This window comes from Amphiura filiformis, chromosome 11 (genome assembly GCF_039555335.1).
Source record: "Amphiura filiformis chromosome 11, Afil_fr2py, whole genome shotgun sequence".
NCBI classification, from domain to species: domain Eukaryota; kingdom Metazoa; phylum Echinodermata; class Ophiuroidea; order Amphilepidida; family Amphiuridae; genus Amphiura; species Amphiura filiformis.
Window position 1 is genome coordinate 23407129 of NC_092638.1, and position 25288 is coordinate 23432416.

Genomic DNA, 25288 nt, shown 5'->3' on the forward strand with positions numbered 1-25288 from the left:
TGTTTTCAGTTTGTATATTTAATTTACATGTAAGTTTATACAATAATATCAAAATACAACATAACAAATTACAAAATTAAAAATGTGTAACATATGAACTGCTTTTGTTATTTGCATTGCCTCTTATTTTTTTATATTACAAAATATATTTAAAAGGCTTTTACAAAAATGCTACAAGCACACACACTCTGGTATGACTTGTCAACTACGGGCCAAAACAAAACCCGGAGAACTGACAGTGAGATGTTTGTCTGCACATATTAATGCCTACCCATTTACAAAATGATTTAATTTCAAATAGACTGTCATTAACATAAACAAAGGCAAGATTTTAAAATTGACAATGTCAGGTATTTGTTTCTTGGAAAGGCTTTCCGATCTTTTAAAATATGCTTATTCTAAATACTTCACTCTAAGGTCGGTATGATTATGCACAAAACAATTTAGACCAGGTCTAAATTTAGACTTTGTCTGACTACGGAGATTAGTCTTACAGAGAAGGAACTCTTTGGTATTGACTACCTTATTCTTTATTATTTTAGAGCCTGTTAAGGGCAAATACATGTATGTAGCTTAATATCAGATAAACTTTTACTGGACTTGGCTAGGAATGGACCAGGAAAAGAAAAGAGTAAACAAATTCCTCCAAAGTCTAACCTCCAAAGTTAGTCTAAAGTTAGATCTGGTCTAACTTGTTTTGTGCACACAGACCTAGTAGTTTAGTGGTGTGTAGTAGTATCAGTGTGTTCAAAGGTAGGGTCGCTGATTTTGTTAGCAATTCTTGAATTAGCTTCAGGTTCGGATTTAAGCAGTGGCCCCGCACTAGTAGAGTTTGTGCCGGGCCAATAAATATTCAATAATTCTGGCCCAGGCAGCCAGTAGATGCATGAGACAAGACTATGATTAAAATAAATGAAGGATGTTTGAGACAGTGTTGTTAATTTTGTATTTTCAGATTTGTCCATTGCTTGATTTTGCAATAGAAAATATTGAGAAAGCTGGGCCTGTAAATTTATTGCTGGGTACTGGATCAGTAGCTTTACAGTCTCACAGAAAATTAAAAAAAGTTATTATATCCTGATTAGTTTGTAATTCAAACATATATAAACTTATACTACAAGATACCTATTGGGCCCACCTGTGCATGTACACTAGCCAAGGTACTTGGCTGGCACTGTGTAGGGGAGAGAGGGAGTGTTCAGCCCTATTTTTTCTGACCAGCCTAGCGATGTCAATTTTATGGTTACGGATGACCTGATTAGCCCATGCGAAAGCCCTATGTCTTAGCTATATCCGACCACAATCCCAGAACTATAGGTCTTACAATGGCGAACTTGCCCCATATTGGGGCAGGTTCGCCCATATGGTGGGGTAAGTTCACCCTAATCACAAAAAAGGTTTAAACATTGCGTAACAATAACATATTACATGCAAACATTTAGCAAGAGTATACAGGGCATTCATTCTCTTCTGGGGAGTCACTAAATTTGTTGCAGGGGTCGGGTCAGGGTAAAATGTAGGGGTCCAAAGTGAGCTTAAACGTATCATGTTTACAACTTCGGGTAGATTATGGATTAGGACATAAACGGTGGTATGAGTAATACTGATACCAACATAACTTAAAAAACATGCTTTTCAGTAGTTTTACCTTGTTTAATGGTATAATTATCAATATTTTGCATAATACGCTGATGGGGCAGGTCCGCCCTCCAGTTTGGGGTAAGTCCGCCCGGGGCAGATATAGGGCGAACATGCCCCATCCTCAAAGAGCGAACGTGCCCTTTGTGCACATTTTTGTATTTTCTTTAGGGTATGCAAAATACAAATCGAACACTGGAGTTTATAACTGCATTAAATCTTTGACAAATCCCATATGTTCCCAATACAGATTCCCATTAAAACCATCTGTATTTATGTATCAATGATAATACAAAATTATTAATGCAAGAAAAAATTACGTTTTGGTGTAATTTTTTGTTTTGGCTGCAGTTCGATGAACACGTCCCTATATGTCGCGTAGATAATATGAGAAGTTTATAATGACCTATGTCACCTAATTTTGCCATCACCAAATTCCCCGATAGCTGTAGTGCTGAGAAACAAGGGGTGGGCGAATCTGCCCCTAGGGCGAACACTCCCCGCTCTCCCCTACATGTAGTACCAGGGGAGTACCAGTGTAGTACGACTGCTTGTGGGTCCTATGCAGTAGCAACATTGGTACTATGTATGCACTATATGTGCACCAGTCAGGAATAGCAATCTTGTAGCATAGAAGATTACATTATGTAAAGTGTGGCATCAAAGTGTGCAGATCCAATTCATCCATCAATTCAGAGATTTCTGTAATGAAGCGTAAGAATACTTTTTTGTTGTGCCACGGAAGTAAATAAGAATAATTATCTGGTGGGCAAATTTAATTTGGTTTTGATTTGTCAAGTGGGCGACTTGATATTTACATGAACTAGATTTCTCAAAAGCAAACAATTTACCTGATTCTGTGCTTCAATCCATGACCTAAGCAGAATATATTCAGGTTTTATTTACAACCAGCTAACATAAAATTGTATTGGGCTTGACTATGTCGTAAATAACTTCATTTATAGCAAACATATGCATGAATTTAAGAATTAGACCCATATTTCATCAAGAAATGTTATAACTGGTTTCAATTCATATCAAATCGGAGCACAAGCTGCACACCTTGATCACCTTGGTACATTTTTTACATACATATCCAAGAATGTCATTACCATATTTAAATTTGCACAAATCATTCCTAAATTACAACACTTGGGCAAATAGCATTGTGGCTTTTTAATACGAGTCTTTCTTGCTTTGTATGTATCTTCCCATCCAATGCTTAACTTTATTCAATGCATTGAAACAAATGACAAATATACAAATGGAACAACTGATTTCAAAATAGCCTGCTAAAATGAAATATTAAGGTTATTGCTATATTGGACCAAATGAAGATCGTCACTTTTGGCGATCACCCATGGAATGGTGGAATTATTAGCACAATAAAAGCAATTCAAACATATGGTAAGACACTCTGAAAGATTGAAGTGATGCTTCTGATCTCTTCAGGTACATTTGTCTCAACGTTAACGGTGGGAAATATGAAAATATTTATGTGCCTCTTAGCTAAGCAAATATAGAATGAATTCAGATATTTCATGTTAAAAAATTTGACCCCTACTTAAAAGTGCTGTACCAAATAGTATAGACAGTCTGATCTGGACCATCCAATACCATTCATGTATGCTTTCACATCAGTATTTCTTGAAAACATTTCTTCTACATGAATGGCATAAATGCAACTGATTTCTTTTTTACTTTTATGTTCTTTTGTCAGTATGCTTGTTTATAACCTTATTTGAAAGACCATATCAAGGGGTCAGAGCCAAAAGTCCTAAGTACAAAAATGTCATTCAATGACAGGCATTTTTGTACTCTCACACATTTCATATGCATTATGTTGCACTTTGGGCTTTACATTTCCACTGATAACAGTTTCTGTGGCTATAGCTTCATTATGGCTATACAATCATGTGCCCAGTGTTGTAAGGATATTTTGGTACCAAAATCTCATTTTGACCAAAAATGCACTTACTGCCTTTTGGCTCTGACCCCTTGATATGTTTTCCTTTCCTCCCTTCCTCACACTATAAAGATAATTATACAGTAGAAATGTGACCTTGTACTCTCCTTATTAAGCAGTCCACATGGAGGGCTTTATGCTTTAAAAGCAACATGGTTCTCAAGCAAAAACTTTGGGAAAAACCGTGTGAATGCTTTTGAGGATTCCAATCCCTAAGTTTGCACCCAAATTTATCCTCAAGAAATTTAGGGAATTCACAATTTCCCCCCGAGTGATACTTGAGTGCCACTGCAGTGTAAACGATACATTTTTGTGATTCTCAAGTGCTGAGTTTAACCTATGACCTTGGTTTAATTATATTTAATATGGTTAAATTTGGCACAATACTAAATAGGTTACAACAAGCTATCAGGCATTGCAAAACTCGAGGATTCCAGACTTCAATGGAGTCGTGTGAACGCACTCGGGGATTGACATAGGAATTGCAATACTCGAACATGTTTATTCTCAAGAATTCCATGACTATCTGAACACGACTATTGTCATTGGGCAGGAAATACCTCCTATGTGTCATTGGCTCCTGAACATGTTTAAAGTAAAACCTCCTACAGTTTGTCCACTCTGAAAGTGACAACGTGCGCGTATACAGCGCACAGTTATGCGTCTCTGCTGCATGTATGCATCCCTTCAAAGTTGGCACAATGTGTGTGTCCGCGTCGCTACTTTGTACTTCAGAGTAGACTGACTGTATGTAACCAGTTGGCAGTTTTTTTTAAACATGTTCAGGGGCCACTAACACATAGGAGGTTTTTCCTGCCCAACGACAGTACAACACTATTATCTCTCCTCCATAAAACAACTTGTGCAGTGTGCACACATCTTGCATGGCTGGGGCTATTTCATGATACCCTGGCTGGAGCATTTGGCTTGAGCCTGGTCCCATTAGGACCATGATTGTCTCTGCACGGAGTGACCGTTTACACTAACAAACACCGCATCAATACTCATAAAGCCACATGTCCATGGCTGTCCAAAGGCCTAAATCATTCTAGGCATGTCCGTGCAGGTGTCCAAACTCCTGTCAGTCTGTAATTGTCTTAAAAATCTGACCCTGCATCATGCTTATCTCGGCCTGCGATGTTCTGTATTGATGTCGTTCCTGAATTTCTAATTTCATCTTTTCAATACACTATATCTATTATTGGTGGTGGTGGTTGTTGGTCTCCTGGTAGTGACAAGGGTGAATCCAGTGGGTCAAGGTTTTCTTTTGCACCTGTAAGATAAAAGGCTCAATTAGTTCTGTTCTTAAAAGAGAGAGAAAGTTATGTGGGGAATTAATTATGAGAAATGGTTTTTAACACAAGTCTCCACATACATAAATGACAGTGAAAAAAGTCACTGAATATCTAGGATTTGAACCTGGGACCTTCTGATCACCAGACCCATACTCTACCAAACGTAATGATTTAGATGGGGAAGACTAGTTATTATTGAAACACATTTGCAGGTTTACTTGTTCATACATACATGTATAACTATGTGTATTGATGATTTGCTCAAAACCCTTTACACTCTTGTGGATGGGGCTTTTCATGTTTGCATGTTTTAAAAGCACTTGATAGTAAGCACATATGCTCACTATCGAGTGGAAAAACATTTCTCATAGTTCTGTTCTCCTTTACAACACATAGTCTCACACTGACAGGACTACAGAGTGGAGGGGATTTTGCAATTAACTTGAAACAATTATCACATGTTCATATCATGGTTTAGTTTTTTACTTATCAGCAATATGGAATTATTTAATCATTAAGACTCATGTTAAGAGTTGGTGTTTCCATGTGATACTGCGTCTGACTGCATTATCAGTGTTTAAATAAATATAGCGCTTCTAGGTAGTTATCAAAGCCCTTCATGTTAAGAGTTAGTGTTTTCATGTGATTCTGCGTCTGACTGCAATATCAGTGTTTAAATAAATATAGCGCTTCTAGGTAGTTATCAAAGCCCTTCATGTTAAGAGTTAGTGTTTTCATGTGATTCTGCGTCTGACTGCAATATCAGTGTTTAAATAAATATAGCGCTTCTAGGTAGTTATCAAAGCCCTTCATGTTAAGAGTTAGTGTTTCCATGTGATACTGCACTGGTTGCATTATCACGTGTTTAAATAAATATAGCGCTTCTAGGTAGTTATCAAAGCCCTTCATGTTAAGAGTTAGTGTTTTCATGTGATTCTGCGTCTGACTGCAATATCAGTGTTTAAATAAATATAGCGCTTCTAGGTAGTTATCAAAGCCCTTCATGTTAAGAGTTAGTGTTTCCATGTGATACTGCGTCTGACTGCATTATCAGTGTTTAAATAAATATAGCGCTTCTAGGTAGTTATCAAAGCCCTTCATGTTAAGAGTTAGTGTTTCCATGTGATACTGCGTCTGACTGCATTATCAGTGTTTAAATAAATATAGCGCTTCTAGGTAGTTATCAAAGCCCTTCATGTTAAGAGTTAGTGTTTTCATGTGATTCTGCGTCTGACTGCATTATCAGTGTTTAATAATATAGCGCTTCTAGGTAAGTTATCAAAGCCCTTTTTGTTAAATTTCATCTTGACACATGCAATAAATATATTGTGCAAACCTTTTTTATAGCAATTATATGTTAATTGCATTATTGCAGCAGCAAGATTAAGCCCAGGTGTATATTTACTATTTGTTTGGACGATCTTCATGGTACTTTCCCTTATTTACACTTGCTATCAAAGATCCATATTTTATTCAACATTTTCCTTACTAATGTGTTTCTTTATCACTATATTAAGTTGTCACAGTTCTGATAAAAAAAAGTGTTTTATGCAAGAAATGTGATATTTTTTAGATAAACAGAGTGATGAAACCCTACAGGCCCTCACCATGAACAGCAAAACAAAAGTGTCAGTGAATGGTGTCAGGTGTTCTGTCAATCCTTGATATGCGGTTTTATTCACCAATTCCCTCATTCCCTCCACAGCTAAGTGGTTTTCTTTCATTTTACCTCATTATTTTGGTTAAAATGATCAGAAAACAGTTGACACTTGTTACTAATATCATGTAATATAAATAGTTGGCAAAGAATATAGAACAAAATTAAAATTTGACCCAAATCATACATTATGGTTCTAAAGATGTCAAAATTGAAATGTATTTTGCTGGAAAAATGACCATATATCCCTAAAAATATGTAAGTGAGCATTTTACATTAATGATTATGATCTAACAACATAAAAGTTTATATTAAAAAGCTATCTATTATGACTTTCAAATGACAAGAAAATGTGGTCAGCAAGGCAATGAAAAGTAATCATGTTTTGTGAATGCAATGCAATGTACTGTTGTACACAGTGAATTATATCTCATATTGGAAAATAGATCTTATATTGAAAATCTTCTGTAGTTAAGTAAAATTGAGTTCAAATATTAGTAGGAATGCTGCCCCCCCCCATTCAACACAAAATTTGGCAACCATGAGAGTTACCAAATAGCGCAGAAAAGGGGTAATTGTTTTACCAGTTTCAGTTTTAGTTTCAGTTTTATTTCATCCATTCAATTACACATGTAAACATAATACAGAATAATAATTTCTTTTGACAGAATAGTGCAGAACATTTTAAATTATATGACAAAAGTATGAGAAGCAGTGGACGAGGATGCCACTAAACGCACAGCGTGATGTTGTGGCACCCTATACATAATGTTTCAATTATACAATACTAAATAAAGCATACCAGTAGCGAGGACTGCGAAATTGGCAAAATAGGGGGTATTTAATATGCACTGTCCACAAAATTTGACTGTGAAATCAGCAAAATTGGGGATATTTAATTTGCACTGTCCGCGAAATTTGGATAAAAGGGGTAGGCCTACTTGGGAAATTCCGGTAAATTTATGTCAATTGAAAAGGGGTGTTTGAAATCCTAGTCATTGAAAACTACAAAAAAGGGGTTGTTTTTGGCCAAATTTTGTCCTCGATTTTGCATGAAAAAAGGGAGTAACTACAGAATACCCCGCTCAGGGTGCCTAACCCTAACCTTAACACTAACCCTAATCCTAACGCTGTGTTGGGAGGTGAGGTGGGTATTCTGTAGTTATGCCAAAAAGGGGTAAATTTGATGAAAAATCATTGTAAAGAGGGTCTTTGAAAGATTTGGTAAATCTCATGGTTACTAACTTTTGCGTTGAGTTAGGAATACAATCGAGTAGCAATTTACGATCCAGATTCACCCAATTGGTGCTGCCACTTAGGTAATAGAAACAAATTAGTTTGATCTTTTGATCGACCATCGATGCTTGGTTGATCCTTATTATTTATGAAATTAATTAATTGACTATTGTTAATTGTGATAACATATGTGTACATCCATATCAAAACGATGCACTTGTCGGCTGCTACATGTGCCTTATTTCACATAATAGCTAGGAGTAAATTCCAGACTCATCTCAAGTGGAGGTCACTTCAAATCATCCCCAAGTGACATGGATATGGAATGTTATTTGTATTAATAATAAGCCATCTGACTTGGGATGATATAAAGTGACCCCCACTTGAAATGAGTCTGGTAATTTATTACCAATTATTATGTGAAATGAGACACATGTAGTAGCCGACAAATGCATCCTTTTGATATGGATGTACACATATAAATCTTTGCCTGCATTGATATTAACCAATATACATTTAGCATCAATTTTGATTAATTAGTTGTTAGTTCATTAATAACAGGCATCGAAGCAGCATTGACAGTCAATCCAATGATCAAACAAATTTGTTTCTGGTGCCTAACTGATAGTCGAAAGTCAATTGTTACCACCAATTAACTGAAAACAGTTTCTGGTAATCCCAAGGTCAAGTTTGAACATTTATGACAAGTTAATTGGTACGTATACCCAAGGGTCACTGGCTGTTTGCAAAAGAACATTAAGTTATTATGCCACCCAATTAAACTCGATTGTGTGGATTATATTTCTGTTTGATACTCATATTAAATCTTATTTTGGATCTCTTTTGTGTTGCTCCCACAAAATGAGCGCAAAAAGTCGCAAGTTGGGAGTTTTGAGATGTTACAACTGTTGAGTTGATGTTCTTTGCTTGAAGACACCTGTATTGGCATATCCTTTCTGAATATGGACACACCACTGACTAACAGGTGTCTTCCAACTAAAACAAAGAAGTCAATAGTTGGCACATCTCGAAACTCCCAATTTGTGACTTTACGCACATTTGAACTCAATTTAATTCAATTTGAGAAGAAGAAAAAAATTAGATCCATTTTCCAATATGTGTTGTATAAAGGCACAAACCTGTTCAGATGTCATTATATATGTATCCTGTAAATTCTGTAAGTGACATTATCATGATAATAATCAAGCAAATAATTAGAAAATTACAGACGGTATTGTTTTAAGCTCCTATGACATGGGCAGCTTGTGCATGCCCCATGACAAGTGCACACCCCTTAAATAAAAACTAACCTTACTCTTAATAATCTTCCACACTGGGTGACTCCATTTGAAATCTACACACTGTGTGGGAGATTGAGGTCATGTATTCCATAGACAGGGTATTTAGATTTCAACTGCAGGGGTGGAATTTCGTAAAGTGCCACAGGAGTCCATGTGGATTCTCGCAAGAGAGTTTTGCGAGAGTCCATGGATTCCCGTAAATGGATTCTCATTGTACAATCTTGCAAGAGTCCAAAAGGTATTATATGTAGGCCTACGTAAAATGCATTCAAACAAACAAAGTAATAAATAAACTAACAAAGTTAAGTTTTTAATATATGTGTCATCATACTCTCACTTCCATGTCATTGCATCTTTGGCGACTTTTCCTTTATATTTTGCAGGCTCTGAGTTTTAAGGCGTGTTGAACTTAAACGTAAGTTCGCTGAGCCGATCATTTCCAGCGCGAGTCCACATGGACTCTCGCAATAGGACTTTACGGGAGACTCTGCGAGAGCCGACTCTCGGACTCCCGCCGAAATTCCACCCCTGCAACTGCAATATCCCATTATATAGAAATTATTTTTATAAATCTTCCACAAAATAGGTTTGCTTGTTATTTTGTCAAAAGAGCTCAATTGACTCCTATCCCACAAACCTTCTGTACTGGTACATGAGTAGCCATAAAGAATAGAAACTCCTAAAACATGTAAAAATCTGGAAAAGGAAGCAGTATTCACACATGCTATGGTTTGTGATAATGTGTTTAACATGTACTCACCTCTCCTCCCCTTTGGTAGACAAGGTTTAAGGAAAAGGTGTGCAAAAGCAGGTTTGGCCCCATGTAAAATGCATCAGTTTTTATCAGGGATGGATTCATGAAATTGATGTACAATCAGCGATGGTTTCATTGTTCTTGTTGTTTTGTTCATCCAATATGAATCATGCTGCAAATATTTTGATTCATGGTATATCTTCCCAATTGTTAATTATTGTTTTATTTATTCAAAAAATTATGATCTTCATTGAGGAGATATACTATATGCCTATGTTTATAGATCAAGCCTATTTTCACCCATTGGACTATTCTAGTTGAAATCCATACAACCCCTAAAGGACACATGACCTTAATCTCCAACACAAGGAGTGTGAATGTCAATTACCTAAATGGGTGACTCTATTTAAAATCTACATCACTTGAGTGGGAGATTAAGGTCATGTCTTCCAGAGGGGTATGGATTTCAACTGGAATAGCCCATTGAAAAGGTAACAGCAATTAGCCATGTGCAACAGAGTAGAGTTTTGCACATGAAAAAAAAGAAAAGGGAAAAAAACCAGCAAATTTTATGGACAAAAGGGCAAGCAACAAGACAAGATGTTGTCCAAAGCATACAAGGCATTGGGCTGTTCCATTTCAAATTAGCATGAATTTCAAATAGAATAGACAATTTGGTAACTTTCAATTTAAATACTCGCTCCAGCTGTAGAAAGTCACAATATAGAGGGAGTATGGGTTTCAAAAGAATTACCACTAAATCTGTATATCTTCCTTGAGTCAGTAAAATGTAAAATAAAATTTTGAGATTTTCTCAAAAAGTGTTAATTTTTTGTAGGAATTGCTAGTTGCATCACTCCTTTCTGAAAATGTATATTCTTTTATATACTTCTCATCATTACATTTAGAGATAAAAACCAATATCTAAATTACTGAGAACGGTATACAGACTATAGCCAATTTCATTTGACAAACATACTCCCTCTGCAGAAGACTTACTTAAATCTTCCACAGGGGTATGACCGATTCCATTACTGACACTTACTTTCTACTATTCTGGTAACTCTGGCTTTGTCATTTTCTATAAATAAGGCTGTTGCCAGGAATGCGCCTCCCCAGCACCGTCACAAATGTAGCAACATACAAGGAATATTGCAGACTCATCATTTGAGCAAATGCAGTGGTATCACTTGACCATTTATACCTAATTTGGTCCGATATCTGTGAAATAAACAAAAACATCTTTGAAATCAATATTTAGAGAATAATTAATGTCTTGTTTTTAGCCACTGTCGTGCATCTATCGCCTCATATAACACAGACGACATCATTATTTTAAGTAAAACAATGTGGTGAAGCAAAAGGGAGATGATTGTATGGACCATCCCCCTGGCAAAATATTGGGGGATCTACCCCCCCCCCCGATCTATGCCTATGAATAACAGAAAGAATTCTTTTGCTTCTGAAGTAGCATTGATTCAAACCCGATTCGCCCAAACCCCACAGAACTACATGCTGTGAGCATATTTTAGTGGTGGCGAGAGTCAAGTTTAAAATGGTGAAAGGTTCTTTATAGCTTTATGATTGGATAAAGAGCTCAGCAGTGGTTCATATACATAGTTGAATGCACTGCAATTTGAGTGGTTGGTAGAGAAGTTTCTCATCTTCTCTGAAAGAACATCGTAGTGATCTGCATCCGTAAATAGGCTAATGCAATGTGCACAACCAGCCAGTGAGACCGGCTGGCCGTAGTATGAGAGAGTATCTTGTACAAGACTACATAACTTCCCCAATTGGTGAGCACATCAGTCACTAAGGAGCACTATAGCATCGGCAGGGATGGAATGCACATTCTGGACCGTGAAAAAGATTTGTTCAGGAAAGGGGTCATGGAAGCGATCCAAAAGGAGAACTGGCACAGCATCCTCAACAGAGACCAGGGGTGCCATGATCTTCCAGTTGTTTACAACAAGATTTTGTAACTTGACCAAAACCAATCAATATTTGGTAGTCAAGTGCCAAGTCAATAATAATCTCTTCAGTGGCTAAAGACGACCTATAGATGTAGGTCGAAGTTACCACACCTCTGCAAATGGTAAGTCTTGTGGTGACAACTCTCTAGTCCGAAGGATCCCTAGTCCGAAGGTTCGCTAGTCCAAATAATTTACCATTCACTAGTCCGAATTCTGAAAAAGTCCAAATATCGGGTTCTCTAGTCCGAATATAGAATAAGGCTCGCTAACCCTAACCCTCATTCTATAGGCCTATTCGGACTAGAGAACCTTCTGACTAGAGAACATTCGGACTAGCGACCCTTTGGACTAGAGAGAAGTCACAAGTCTTGTGACTGTTGTTTTAAATCTACTACTGTATTATAAATTAGTAATACTTACAAAACCTAAAATCCATGGACTTAAAGCATCACCTAATAAATGTCCCATAACCATCTGACAGGCATTAGCTGTAGATCTTCTAGGTGGAATCACAGTATACTGAAATCAAATACAAACATTTCATAATTTCATTATAATGCTTGATAGATTAACCCTAACCCTACCAAACATCAAAAAACCTCAATTCACAAAGCATGTGCATGGGCAGGTATCCCACGTGATGTGATTGCGTCATCATACGAACAGTCATATGGCCACGGAAAGCTTGGCCGGTAAAGCTACAGCCCCGTGGCAAGGTAGGCCTGTGCATGTGTCTATAGGAACTATTTTCGTAAGTACCCTTGCGATTTTATGCTCATTTTGTAGGAGCAGGTAACATATTTTAATCCTATAAACTTGCAAAAAAATACACTTGTTTAACTAAATATTTGATTTTTCCATGCAAAATTTGAATAGTTATCATATCCCATACCATGTCATTTGCAGAGGTCTTTATCAGTAACCAGCATGAGTGTTAGTATTTTTATATTCATAAAATATAATTTGATCAAACAAATCATTTATTTACATTACATGAATAAGTAAATCAATCAATTAATCAACCCCTGAAACTTGTATAGCACCTTAATCCAAGAAAACTTGCACTACATCCTACATGTAAGGCACTGAGACACATTCCATATGTCATATTATTCTCCCTCGGAAGACCTGTATGTTATTTGTTTTACAAAAATAAAAATAACACCTGTCTTGTTAATTTATGTTTGGCTATTGGGCTATTCCATTTAAAATCCACACTACCCCTGTGTAAGATTTTGGAAATATCTTCCACAGGGGGAGCATGTTTTTCAAATGTAACTGGTCAGAGTTAATCATTTTGAAACCCATACTCCCCCTGTATTATGGCTTTACCAATATCTTCCACAACTGGAGTATTTCAAATGGAAGTTACCTAATTGTCTATTCTATTCAAAATTGATACTTCCTCTGTGGCAGACTTCAGCTAAATCTTCTACAGGGGTAGTGTGGATTTTAAATGGAAAAGCCTATTGTTAATTTGGAAGATAACTTACCAATAACATATCAGGCACCAGTCCCCAATTAAGAAACAATCCTATTTCAGCTAAGAAAACAAAAGACTGTAAAAGAAAAACAAACAAAATAATGTCAATTGGTGTTTCGATTGGTACAATGTATATGAAGACCTGAGGTCCATTTCAATTTTATGAAGCTTTTAAGTCTCAAAATCATTTGTAACTTAAGACGAGTCGTATCAGACATGAGTCGTAAGTTCCATTTCACTTAACTTACTTGCGAACAGTAACCTTCGTAAGTGATGGGGATTTACTACAATGACCCTTCCTAAAGTTACAAAGTTACTTGAGTGAAAAGTTTAGTGAAAAGGACCCCTGAGCTAACCAAATTCATAATTTTAAATGCCCAATATCACCAATTGGGCTTGGGCACTTCTGCAGCTCAGATCTATCATATTTTACCATCACATCATCTATGTAATATTACATCCTTCATTAATACATTCTTGTTCATTAATTGGTTAGGCTACAAAAATATTATGTCTCAAAGCCTGTGGTAGTTTTAAAAAAGAATGCAGAATGAGGTTTTTATTTAAGATTTTTATTTTTTGAATTAAGATGTTATTTACGAGTGCTCAAATGTACAGAGCATAAAATTGTGGCTGATTTACACAACTGAAGTACAAATATCAATTGTTTTATACCTAAACAATGCGAGTATGGAATCAAGTAACTCTTCTTCCAAATTTGTCTCAGAATTTCATGACTTTACTTCAAAAAACTATAAAAAAAGTAAATAAAAAATGAATTTGCCTTTTCAGTTGTCATGGATGCGCTAAGAAAAACAAACGCACAGCGGCTTTGAGACAGCAACATTTTGTAACCTTAAAAGTTTATCACATGACCACAAGTAGTTAAACTACACTGCGCACAAAAAGTATCCTAGGCCTCTCAAACTCAACTTAAATCTTGCTTGAATTTGTCAATGTATCATTTACAATGTACTTACCCACGCTAAGAATAAGTTTGTGTAGGCATATGTAAATGCAAAAAACAGGAATGGTACAGAGACCAACATGCCATAGCCACATATAAGAGGGTCCACTTTATGATTGTATTTTCTTAAAACTTGAGCTAACGCTGTTCCAATACCAGTCCCCAAGAAACCTGTCACACAGGTTATTGCACCAAAGATGAAGGCCACGCTGAAAGGGATATAAAAAAACACAGTTTTTAGGCGACAAATGAAAAATACCTTTCAAGTACATGTAGGGTTGGTCCGGCAGCCGCAGACATTGTTTCTTTTTTTCTGAAGGCTAAAATTACCAAAAAATTTCACAAAACTCTCTAAAATCTGAACATTTTTTGCAAACATATTTTCTAAAAATATTAAGGGCTCTGGTAGCAACGTTTGGACAGTATTTTTTTGTGGGACATGAGAGCACATCAGACATATCAAATTGCATTCTGAATATGAAGAATATCCTTCTGATATCAAGTAATTGTGGAATTATAAGCAGAAAGGTCAAAGGTCACCATTTGACCTCCACAGGGGTTAAAACCTGAAAAATTATGTTTGGCAGCAGGACTATAATTGAAGACCGAAATAAAAAGACTAGTTTGCGTCTGACGTCATGGCAAATGCGTGATGTGATTGGTTACTGACATGCTCAGTACGGCATTTTTGGTCTGGTTGACAGGACGTCATACGCAAACTAGTCTTTTTAACTCTGTCTTCAATTATATTATGTGCCAAGAGTCAAAATAACCAATATTTTAGGCCCTCTATAAATGTTACTTACTCAGAAGAATCCATCCTGTGGACCGCATATATATCCTCTACAAATGTTGGTGCCCATAATGCCAGTGCTCCCACTACCCACGATACACCAGTGAATCCAAGGGAATTAAATATGAAGCTTTTACTGAAAAGAAAATAACACAAAAAAATGAATGGGGATATTAATTCATAGTAACACATTATTATCATAAAATTTCACCCAGTGTATACTATAGTGGTTGTTTTTTGGGTACAATGTTATGACCCTTCCAAAATAATTCACCAAAAGCATCAAATGTGAACCTTTTCCTCCCAATGTTTTTTAACACTTTTTCCCTTGAACAATTGTTCTTTCAAGCCATTTTTTGTCACATGCTGCTTGAGCTAATTGCCAACACTTGCATTTAGGGACAGTCAGCAGAATGATTTTTAAATCTGCTGACTGTCCCTAAATGAGAGTGTCAAGCCAAATACTGACTACAGTGGAAATTCCAATTGCATGAACACAGCCTGGTATAGCGTGACGATTTTTTACGTACACTGCGTGATGTATGCCAGCGTTTGTGACTTTGTGTGGGTAACATAGAAGTAAATCCAACTATTCCAATTCACTGATGATTGGTTAATATTGTATCCAAGGTCGTATGTTCGTGTTGTAGTTTGAAATACGCAAAATACGATCACGGTTGGATCGAATACAGCTGTTGAAAGCTGCATTCATTCAATTGGTTCATTCAATTCATTCAATTGGAATTCCCACTGTAGTATAACACCAATATGACAAGATACTAGACATGGAGCTCAAGAAAGACAACCGATCACTTCCCTGAGATACTGAAAGGAATAAGTGATCACCAAAAGTAAAGTAAGTTGAGTATTTGGTACAGTGAGCCTCTTTCCACTTCAAAATCGGGCACTGTGATTTGTTGAAATGCGTCACGTGAAAGACCTTAATTACAATTAAAATGGCCAGGGCAAATGAACTTTATGTTTGTCTTGCACAACAGCATGCAGTGAAGCGCGGTGCATTATAAGCACCCTAACACATTCTCAGCCCTCAAATTAACCCACGGCACCCATGGCATTTTGCCGTGGGTGCCCATCCCCACTGCCGTAATGCCCTCAAAATATGTCCTTTACCCAAGGCAGTCACTTGTCGTGCCCTCTAATGAAGTTGCCGTCAGTGCCCCAGCCCTGCCCCTTCATTATAAAAATCATCTATCTATGTTTGTGTGTGTTTTCTTCACTTTTGAGAAATTGCCTTGGTGCCCTTCTCAAATTTTCAACAGTTGCCATGATGCACTCTTACGAACTGCCGTGCTGCCTTGCCTTTTCAGTGAAAATCCAAGACAATTCTCAACTTGCTCTAAAAAAGTTGCTGTGCCCCTTCAGATCCTTAATTCGAGGGCTGCACATTCTACACAAAGCACTCTACACTTCTGTAATACACACTGTCACTTATATTTGGGATATGCATATGCACTTCACCTTGGCTGTTAAAACCTCATCAGTAAATGGGTTTTCACAAATTATTTACGTTTTACTGCCGCAAACACACTATTTGGGTGTAAAGGATATTTCTTTTAATTCAAATCTCCTGATCTTGACAAGCTGAAAAACTTGAAACTACAGGATTGCCTTGGAATGGAAACTATTAACCTCCAATAAAATATGACCCAATCTGATCCACTCAGGACAAAGTTGGAAATTTTGAAAATTGAATTAGTAGCATTAACTTACTCAGTACCTACACTTACTGATGTTGAATCGCAAGATTTCTTGAATACGTAAAGTAAAGTTATGAACCTTTTATATATACATTTGCTTATGTTTCTTATTGGTTTTTTTCATCTCACTTTTTGCTTATATCTCAGTTTCATTATTGCCGACTTAAGTCTGCTTGGATCAGATCTGGTCATAAATAAAGTAGTACCCACCACACACCCAATAGAGATTCATGTACTTACTTTTTACCAAGTGCCTTCAGATCTGTGCAGTAATCTGTATTTGCGATAGCTTTATTCCCTGTCTCTGCTTGACCTCTGATTGGTTCACGTATACACACCATGATCAAAAATACACTTAATACACCAAATGGTGGTGTTACCTGTTATTTGAGGGAAACATTGTTATTTGTATGAGTAAGAAACTTGTACTATTTGTGACATGATCAAGGGGAATGAGTCACATGTCGACCATGGTCAAAAATGAGTTTTACACATGTTTCTAAACAGGACGTTTAGAGCTTTCAGAAACTGAAAACCCCATGTTGATACAACTTTTCTTTGCAAGGTTACGTCAATTTATCAATTGCTGAAAATAATATAAAACAAAAGAATTTTAACACTTTCTTTGCTTATATCTCAAAATCAATATTGGCGACATCCGACTCATTCCCCTTGATCATGTCACATTTTGGTCATTTTACAGGAGAAGCACTTTTTGTGTGAAACACTAAAATGCCAGAGCATGAAGGAGAACAGTTTTATCTTAAGGGTACTACACCCCTGCCCAATTTTGTGCCTATTTTTGCATTTTTCTTAAAAATTATAGCGCATTGGTGACAAGTAAGATATGTATATTATAGGGGCAAGGACTACAACTACTGCACTGAAAATTCAGCAACTCAAGCAAAATAGTTATTGATTTATTGATCAAATATTGGTTTTCCCTCATTTTTGACTGTAACTCCACAACTGTTGTCGGTGCTGAAATAAAATTTCCAGTGCATTAGTTGTAGTACTTGCCCTATAATATACATATCTTACTTGTCACCAATGCGCTATAATTTTTGAGAAAAATGCAAAAATAGGCACAAAATTAAGCAGGTGTAATACCCCTTAATTTGCAAAAGGTAAATTTATTGAAAGAAAATTGCTTTAGTGTTCAATTAAGTTGTCTGTTTTATTTTGAATTAGTGCAATGAAATTATTATAGAATCTTTTCTGAAAAAACTAGATAGTAGTAATAGTATAAAAAATAGATAACAAATCACTAATACTAACAAAATATAAATATCTTTTAGCAAGAATATTGTGATGTGCCCTGAGTAATTTTATTTGAGGATTTATCTTTGTTTACAAAGTTATGAGTGATGACATTTTGGGGGAATTCCCCTCTCAAATTGAGCAAAACAAGTTGAATCATATCTAATTTGGAATATTTGGAAACCCCCTGAATTCCCCTAAGGAAGTGATGTAATGAGAAAGGTAAATGTTATAAGTAAGACTTGGGAATTTCCCAGATTGAGCATACATGTAGTGTGGAGGTAGTAAATGGCCAATAATAGAATGGGGTTTTTCCCATGCTTGATACATAAGAAAATGTAAACACAATTATTGTCACAGTTTATAGTGTTGATCTGGGCTAGCTAGCTAATATGCTTACAGTCCAATTCCTTCAAAGAAAGGAAATTGCAAACCAGAAATATTTTCTGTAGTCAAAGTACTACTATTTGCCAGTGTTGTCGGAGAAGATCTAGAATACGTCAAAGAATGTACTTCCAAGAAAGGAATATATTCTTCTGTCGACTTGCTGAAGTCTGGTGTTTTGATTCAACGCAACTGTCAAAATAAGTGGGGACAACTGCATCGCAGTCCTGCTTCCTGAAGATATTGTGTGAAAGGTGGAAATAGCACAAAGTTTGGAGAAAGCAGCGCAAGGAGTTTAGTATAGGAGAACGGCGCAAGGAGTAAAGAGATTTGGAGAACTGCGCAAGGAGTTTAGTATAGGAGAACGGCGCAAGGCGTTTAGTATATGGGAGAAAGCAGCACCATTTTCGTGTGTGGATTTTATATGCATAAGGATTTATAAGCGCAAGTGTACACTGGACTTCGCTGATTTTCGCCGGACAAGTGAATAAGGTTATATTACATCAGTCGTCAGAACATTGCAAGAACTTTATGGTCACCAAGAAGAAGAATGCTGGCTAAGTAGTACTAAATAGTTAAAGAGTGATTATATTTGATTGTTGTGTATGTGCATTTGTTGTCATATATTGTATCAATCATAACGTGCTTTCAATTAAACACTTAGATTTTGTTAGCTTAATCAAACAGTGTATTTGTGTTGTGCATTCGTGTGAGTTCGGGTAAAAGGTGATTTTGGCCTTGAGTCAAGTACGACTCGTAACAATATGAATTCCAAAAATAAATAATAGCCTTGAAAAATAAAAACATAATGTTGTAAGGTCACAAATGGTTTAGGCCTATATTATATGACTGTCATGCACTGATGGGAAATTGCAGTGGAGATGCGATAGACTAGTGTGGCGACATAGGGGCACAGGAGGGGATATGTGCTCCCCAATCAAAATATAAACTGTTAAATTCCTACTTGATATCAAAAGCAGCCAGTGCCCTATCAATCAGACTCGGTGCCTCCCTAATCAAATAACTCACACTATATGTTGTACACCATTGATACATCATTTTCTTGTTCATTTTAAATATTAAATATATCTTACCCTGAATGCCCACTGCCAACCCCATGCATTAGCAACACCACCACCAGCTATGTATCCAAGACCACTGTAAACAAGAAAATGTAATATTAACAAAAGTTTGTTCAGGTAACTTATAATGTTTTTTTATAAAAAGAAGTAAAATAAATATGGTGCCTGAGAGGGGTGTTCTCCACTGAAAAGTGAGAAACTTTTGCAAAACGAAGGCCCCCCCACAACCCCGGTTTTGCCACCAATGGTGGAAGGGACGGGACAAAGATGGAACAAATAAAAAATTTTGTAAGTTTGTATTTCACAAAACCTTCATAAAAATTACACATTTATGCAATAAAGAACGAAACAATGAAAACATTGGGACTGATTGGATCAGTCACAATTAAGCTATTCCATTTAAAATCCACACTACCCCTGTGGAATATGCTGGATATATCTTCTACAGGGGGAGTAGTTTTAAATGGAATGAACAAAGGCACCTCCATTTTGAATTTCACACCCCCTCTGAATAAGATTCAACATAGATCTTCCACAGTAGTAGGGTGAATTTCAAATACAGTTGGTTATGTTCTAATTACATTTAAAATTCATACTCCTCCTGTTGAGTTTATTTCCCAAATCTTCCACAAGAGGGGTGTGAATTTTAAATGGAATAGCCCGGTATGTGAAACAAGGAACAGAAACCAGGTGTTATCAAAGTGTTCAGACAGATGGCATAATGTAAATCTACTATTCATAGCATATTTTCAAAGTAGCCTTTGTGATCAAAACAGTATTTTGAGCTCTGTTAACTTACGGGATAGTATCATTTGCACAGTATTTTTGTGGGACATGAGTGCACACCAGACATATCAAATTACATTTTGAATACGAGGAATGTCCATCTGATCTGATATAAAATAATTTTGTATTTTTGAAATTCATAATATAATACAAATTCTATGGTAAATTATTAAAAATTGATATTTTTGAAATTTAACAGTCCTTGTAGTAAATTGTATAAATCTAAATGTGTTTAAAGTGTATACGTAGCTGGGATGAAAAGCCATCCATCATATGAAAATTTTGACCTTTTGTATTGAAGATATACATTTTTCCCCCAAACCACTAACAATTTTAGGTCTTTTTGTGAACAAAATGTATATCTTCAATACGAAAGATCATCCCAACTACATACACTTTAAGTACATGTCATTAGATTTACTTCGAGGACTGTTTAAAATATCAAAAATATCAACAACAACAAAAATCAATTTTTAATATTTTGTCAGGCTTTGAGTATTAAAAATTTGAGGTGTGTGATAAATAGCACACCTCAAACTGGAGTGCTATTTTGTGAATGATGAGTGTGCGAGTATGAGTGTAAGCTTAAAGATTAAGGAGTGTGATAAATCACATTCGCACTCCTTGTGATCATTTAAGGGGTGCGGAGGAGTGTGATCACACTCGCACTCCTCAAAACTCAAAGCTTATAAATTTGACATAAAATTTGTATTATATCGCAAATTTCAAAAATGGAAATTATTTAATATCAGAAGGACATTACTCGTATTCAGAATGCAATTTGGTGTGTCTGATGTGCTCTTAGATCATACAAAAATACTGTGCAAACGTTGCTATCCTATTCCTGTTTACATGTAATGGTACATCACGTTTGATACATGGCAAGTATACGAGTGATGAAATCACATTGTACATACCTGCCAACTGGAATGGCAAAGTAGAATAATGTCAACATCCTTGTCCTTTGATTGCCAGTAAAGAGATCTGCAATAAGAGTTGATGCTATAGTAGAGTAGCTTGCTTCACCTACACCAACAAGGCCACGCAGTAACACAAATGCCCAATATTTCTGAAATCGATTGACAAAGAAATAAGGGTGATTAAGGATTTCATCTTATTCATTGTTATTTATTTATTTATTTATTTAAACTTTCTTTACCCAGGGTAGCTCCTTCAATGTCAAACACTGATTTCCAAGGAGGCCCTGCATTTACAATGTGAACAAGAAGCATATATATATACAGTAATAAATCGGAAAATACATAATTATAAATGGCACATGAAATTGTGAACAATTGGGAAAACATGTAAATTCAGATAAAAGACATATTACACTGGTTTTATCAAAAACAAAAACAACTGCTTAAATTGAGCAATACTCATTGACTTAAAATTACATCTACTATCATTTGGGAGGCTATTCCACAATTTAGTAGCACGTGAATGAAAAGTTCTTTTACCTGCATTAATATTATATGGTGGTTCAAAAAGAGCAAAGTTGGTTTGAACTGGTTCCTTTAGAATGCATGTCATGCATACATTGTAAAAGTGAACTGAGAGGAAAGGTAACCAGGAGCCATTCCTTTCAGGCATTTGAAGGTAAGTGTTGCCATGTAGTTGAACCACCTATCATTTAATTTATTCCAATGAAGAGTACTCATCATGTCATTAATTGGTGTTCTGATATCAGCAGAAAGAATAATACGAGCAAGCCTATTGTGAAGAATTTGGAGGGAGTTGGAGAGCTCAACAGAACAGTTAAACCAAACAGTATTACAATAATCAAAATTAGGCATAACAATTGCATTAGAAAGCATGATGAGGGTATCTTTTGGAATATGTGACCCCTCGGCACAACTGAGCCCTGAAGTCGCCAATCATCATTTTTGAGATATTCAACCAAAATATTCTGCTTGAAATTAGCTTTAAAATGATGTATATCATGTCTATAGTACTTGACATTTAAGTAGTGAAAAATCAATAAAACAGTCAATAAATCCTTTGTTTCCTATTGTTTATTGTTAAGTTCGATGGAGCATATCTCAATAGTGGTACTGGCGACATCCGGGCTCAGTTGTGCCGAGGGGTCACATATAAGGTTTGACACGTTTAATTAGGATCGGGATATATCTGCCATATTGAATTCTATCATTTCTCCTGGTAGGCTGATATAAATATTGAAGTCTCTTAATTCATGGACACACTAAGGTATTTTCCACCCTGATGTCACGATGTGGCAGTGACGTCAAAGTGTTGAGACAGCTGTTTCACTTGCGCATCTATGCGGCATCTTTAATTCCGTAGAGCCATTGGTATATTTATGTTACTTTGTAACAAAGTGTTGTCCATTCCCCCAGTAAATGTAAAATATTTGAAATTAAAAGCTTGATTTTGCCAAGCCTGTTCAGTTAAATCCCTGCCGAGATCCTTGACCTTCTTGTTCACTTCAAAGAAAACAAGGCAGCAATAATACTCACATCTGATGGTACAAAAGAACAAGACAATGTCATGGCTGCCCAGAAGAGGACCCCAAAGGACATGACCAGCTTGCGAGAGTAGCGGTCACCCATGAATCCAAATATCGGACACATGACCATGTAACTGATGATGAATACTGTCTGAAGGATACCTGCTGCACTGTTACTGTCTTCAATGTTGAAGTACTTCTGGATGTGCAACAGATTGGCTATGGAGAATAGGAAAGAAGGAACAGTTTTAAACAAAACCAAAGTGTTATGGTACAACATAATAATTATAAATTCCCAGTCACCGCACAACCCAAATAAAAAAAAGGAAAGGAACATGGACTGTCAGCAGGCACTCAAATCCACAATCTTCTATGCAACGTAATTTGCTTTGAGTCATTCAACATTTTCTCATAAGGTGAAAATTATTCGGCTTTTGTTTAGTACCAGTGTTCGAAATATGCCTCAAAAAGTTACAGGCCAGCCGGGCTTGACCTTAAAAAGTTACCGGCCAGCCGGGTCGGCAACTAGATGCCAGTCAGAAAAGTTACCGGCCAGGCCAAAAAGTTACAGGCCAATGGCCGGCTGACCGGCCCCTATTTCGAACGCTGTTTAGTACTGCACGTGTCATAAAGTCCCACCTCACACGTGAGCATGTATCAGTCACGCATGTACAACTTTAGCGTTAAGACTGCACAAAGAGTAAGGCAGCTATTATAAATACACCATAGCGTCAGAACTAATTTAGTGTGTTAATATTTATAAAAACTGATGATTTATTTACCCGCATTTAGATGTACCTCATTTGTCAAATTTCGTTCAATTACTTCAAATATTAACAACAAAGCAGTGTTTTTAAAGATAAATACCCGAATTTTAAAGTTGCAGCAATTTGTATTGATTTGAAGACAGCGCGACGATAAATGGACGGTTTTACGTGCTACAATACTTGCGTAATAACCATTGATTGTTGTAAACTGCAACTTTTAAATTCGGGTATACATTTTTCATTAAAAGCACATAGGCCTACTGTAGTACAGGGATCTACATGTATACGGTGATTTTTTTAATTTTGGGTGGATCACCGTATAGGCATTTTACATTGAAAATACACGTAACCCATGCACCACGTAATTGAATAGCAGCCCGATACTGCACAGGTTCGCTAGATCGCTGGTTACCAGTTGCTCTCGTCTAATATGTAATCGGCAATCGCGGAACCTAAAAAACATGGCGCACATATCATGATCGGGAATTGACACAAATTTTTACGGTAAAAGCAGTCATACCTAGAAAGGGTAAAATTCAAATTGAGAAAATATTCTAGGTATGACTTGTTGTACTACTAGGCCTACTGTGTTGTTTAATATTGAACGACATTTGACAAATAATTTAGTAAACAATGCTAATATAGAAATTAGTACCGGTATTGATGCGGTCGATAAATATGTATGCCCCAATTTATGAGTACTTAGCAATTATTTACAGATATGAAATTATTATGATTTAACAGTTGGAACCACTCGCTCGATAGAGAGTTGCTCTGGAATTTGTATCAAATAAACTTACTCAGTTGAAATTTTATTCTGTCATTATTTTATTTTATTTTATTTTGTTTTTACTGTTGAATATCTTGTTTAATCTTCGATACGTACTTACAAATAGGAAGGTAGCCTAAAGGTCCGTTCATACAATGCATACTACACCGCAATTGCGGTGCGGTGCGATGCGTTGCCGATATATCGATTAACTCAATGGCAACGCAACTCATCGCATTTCAAAGTTAAACTAACTTTATTGCGATACCGCAATGCAGTATTCTGCGGTATGATGCAGTGAGGCATCGCATCGCAGTTGCGGCGTAGACTGTATGAACGGACCTTTAATGATCCATTTCCATATTAATGGCAAATTTAGCCAAAAATAGCCTTTTTTAATTGTTTAGTTCCTGGGGATGGTCCTCACCTGCAACTGTATATCTGTCAACATAATTCAGTAAATTCACTGTAAACAATATGACAACAGTGGCATAGGCTCTAAAGCCAGCAACGGGTATTTTCGATGGCGAAATCACTCTGGCATCACCATTCTCTTTACCCCGTAGATCACCCGCACCGTCCTGCGTCCCTACCCCGCCACTGTCGGGTGGAATGAGTGGCTCGTCATCCGGCATGTTGTCTAGCCTTGCATCCATCAAAGGTATAGGAAGATCAAGCTCGAAGTTTGATGAATCCGTCTTGTATTGTTGGCTGAATTTATACTTAGAACAAGGAAGTTCAACAAACTACACAAATCTTTATTATCATGTGTAAATCATGTGATTGTGAAGAGAACTGCTTCTTGTTGTTTACAATTTGTAAACCGGAAGTGATAATAAATTTTCGTGCCTTCGTGCCTGTGCTTCGTGCACACGTTCGTGCACGGTTCGTGCAATTCCTAGCGCTGGGCAAAGTACGATACTCGATATGCGGGGGGGGCTCAACTTTACTGGAGGTGCCTTGCCCGGGGGACACTCACTAAAAATGGGTGA

At 36.5% G+C, this 25288-nt stretch overlaps 1 protein-coding gene across 1 annotated transcript; it reads right to left on the minus strand.

The window, feature by feature from the left end:
* Positions 1-25110, minus strand: LOC140164581 (protein spinster homolog 1-like). Its single transcript, XM_072187885.1, is given in 13 exon segments — positions 1-4877; positions 8932-8967; positions 10893-10963; positions 10965-11068; positions 12241-12339; positions 13314-13379; positions 14284-14479; positions 15077-15199; positions 17022-17161; positions 19520-19583; positions 21211-21362; positions 22771-22979; positions 24724-25110. Coding segments are annotated over 12 exon segments (1485 nt in total). The 5' UTR covers positions 24953-25110; the 3' UTR covers positions 1-4877; positions 8932-8935.
* Positions 25111-25288: the final 178 nt, after the last annotated feature.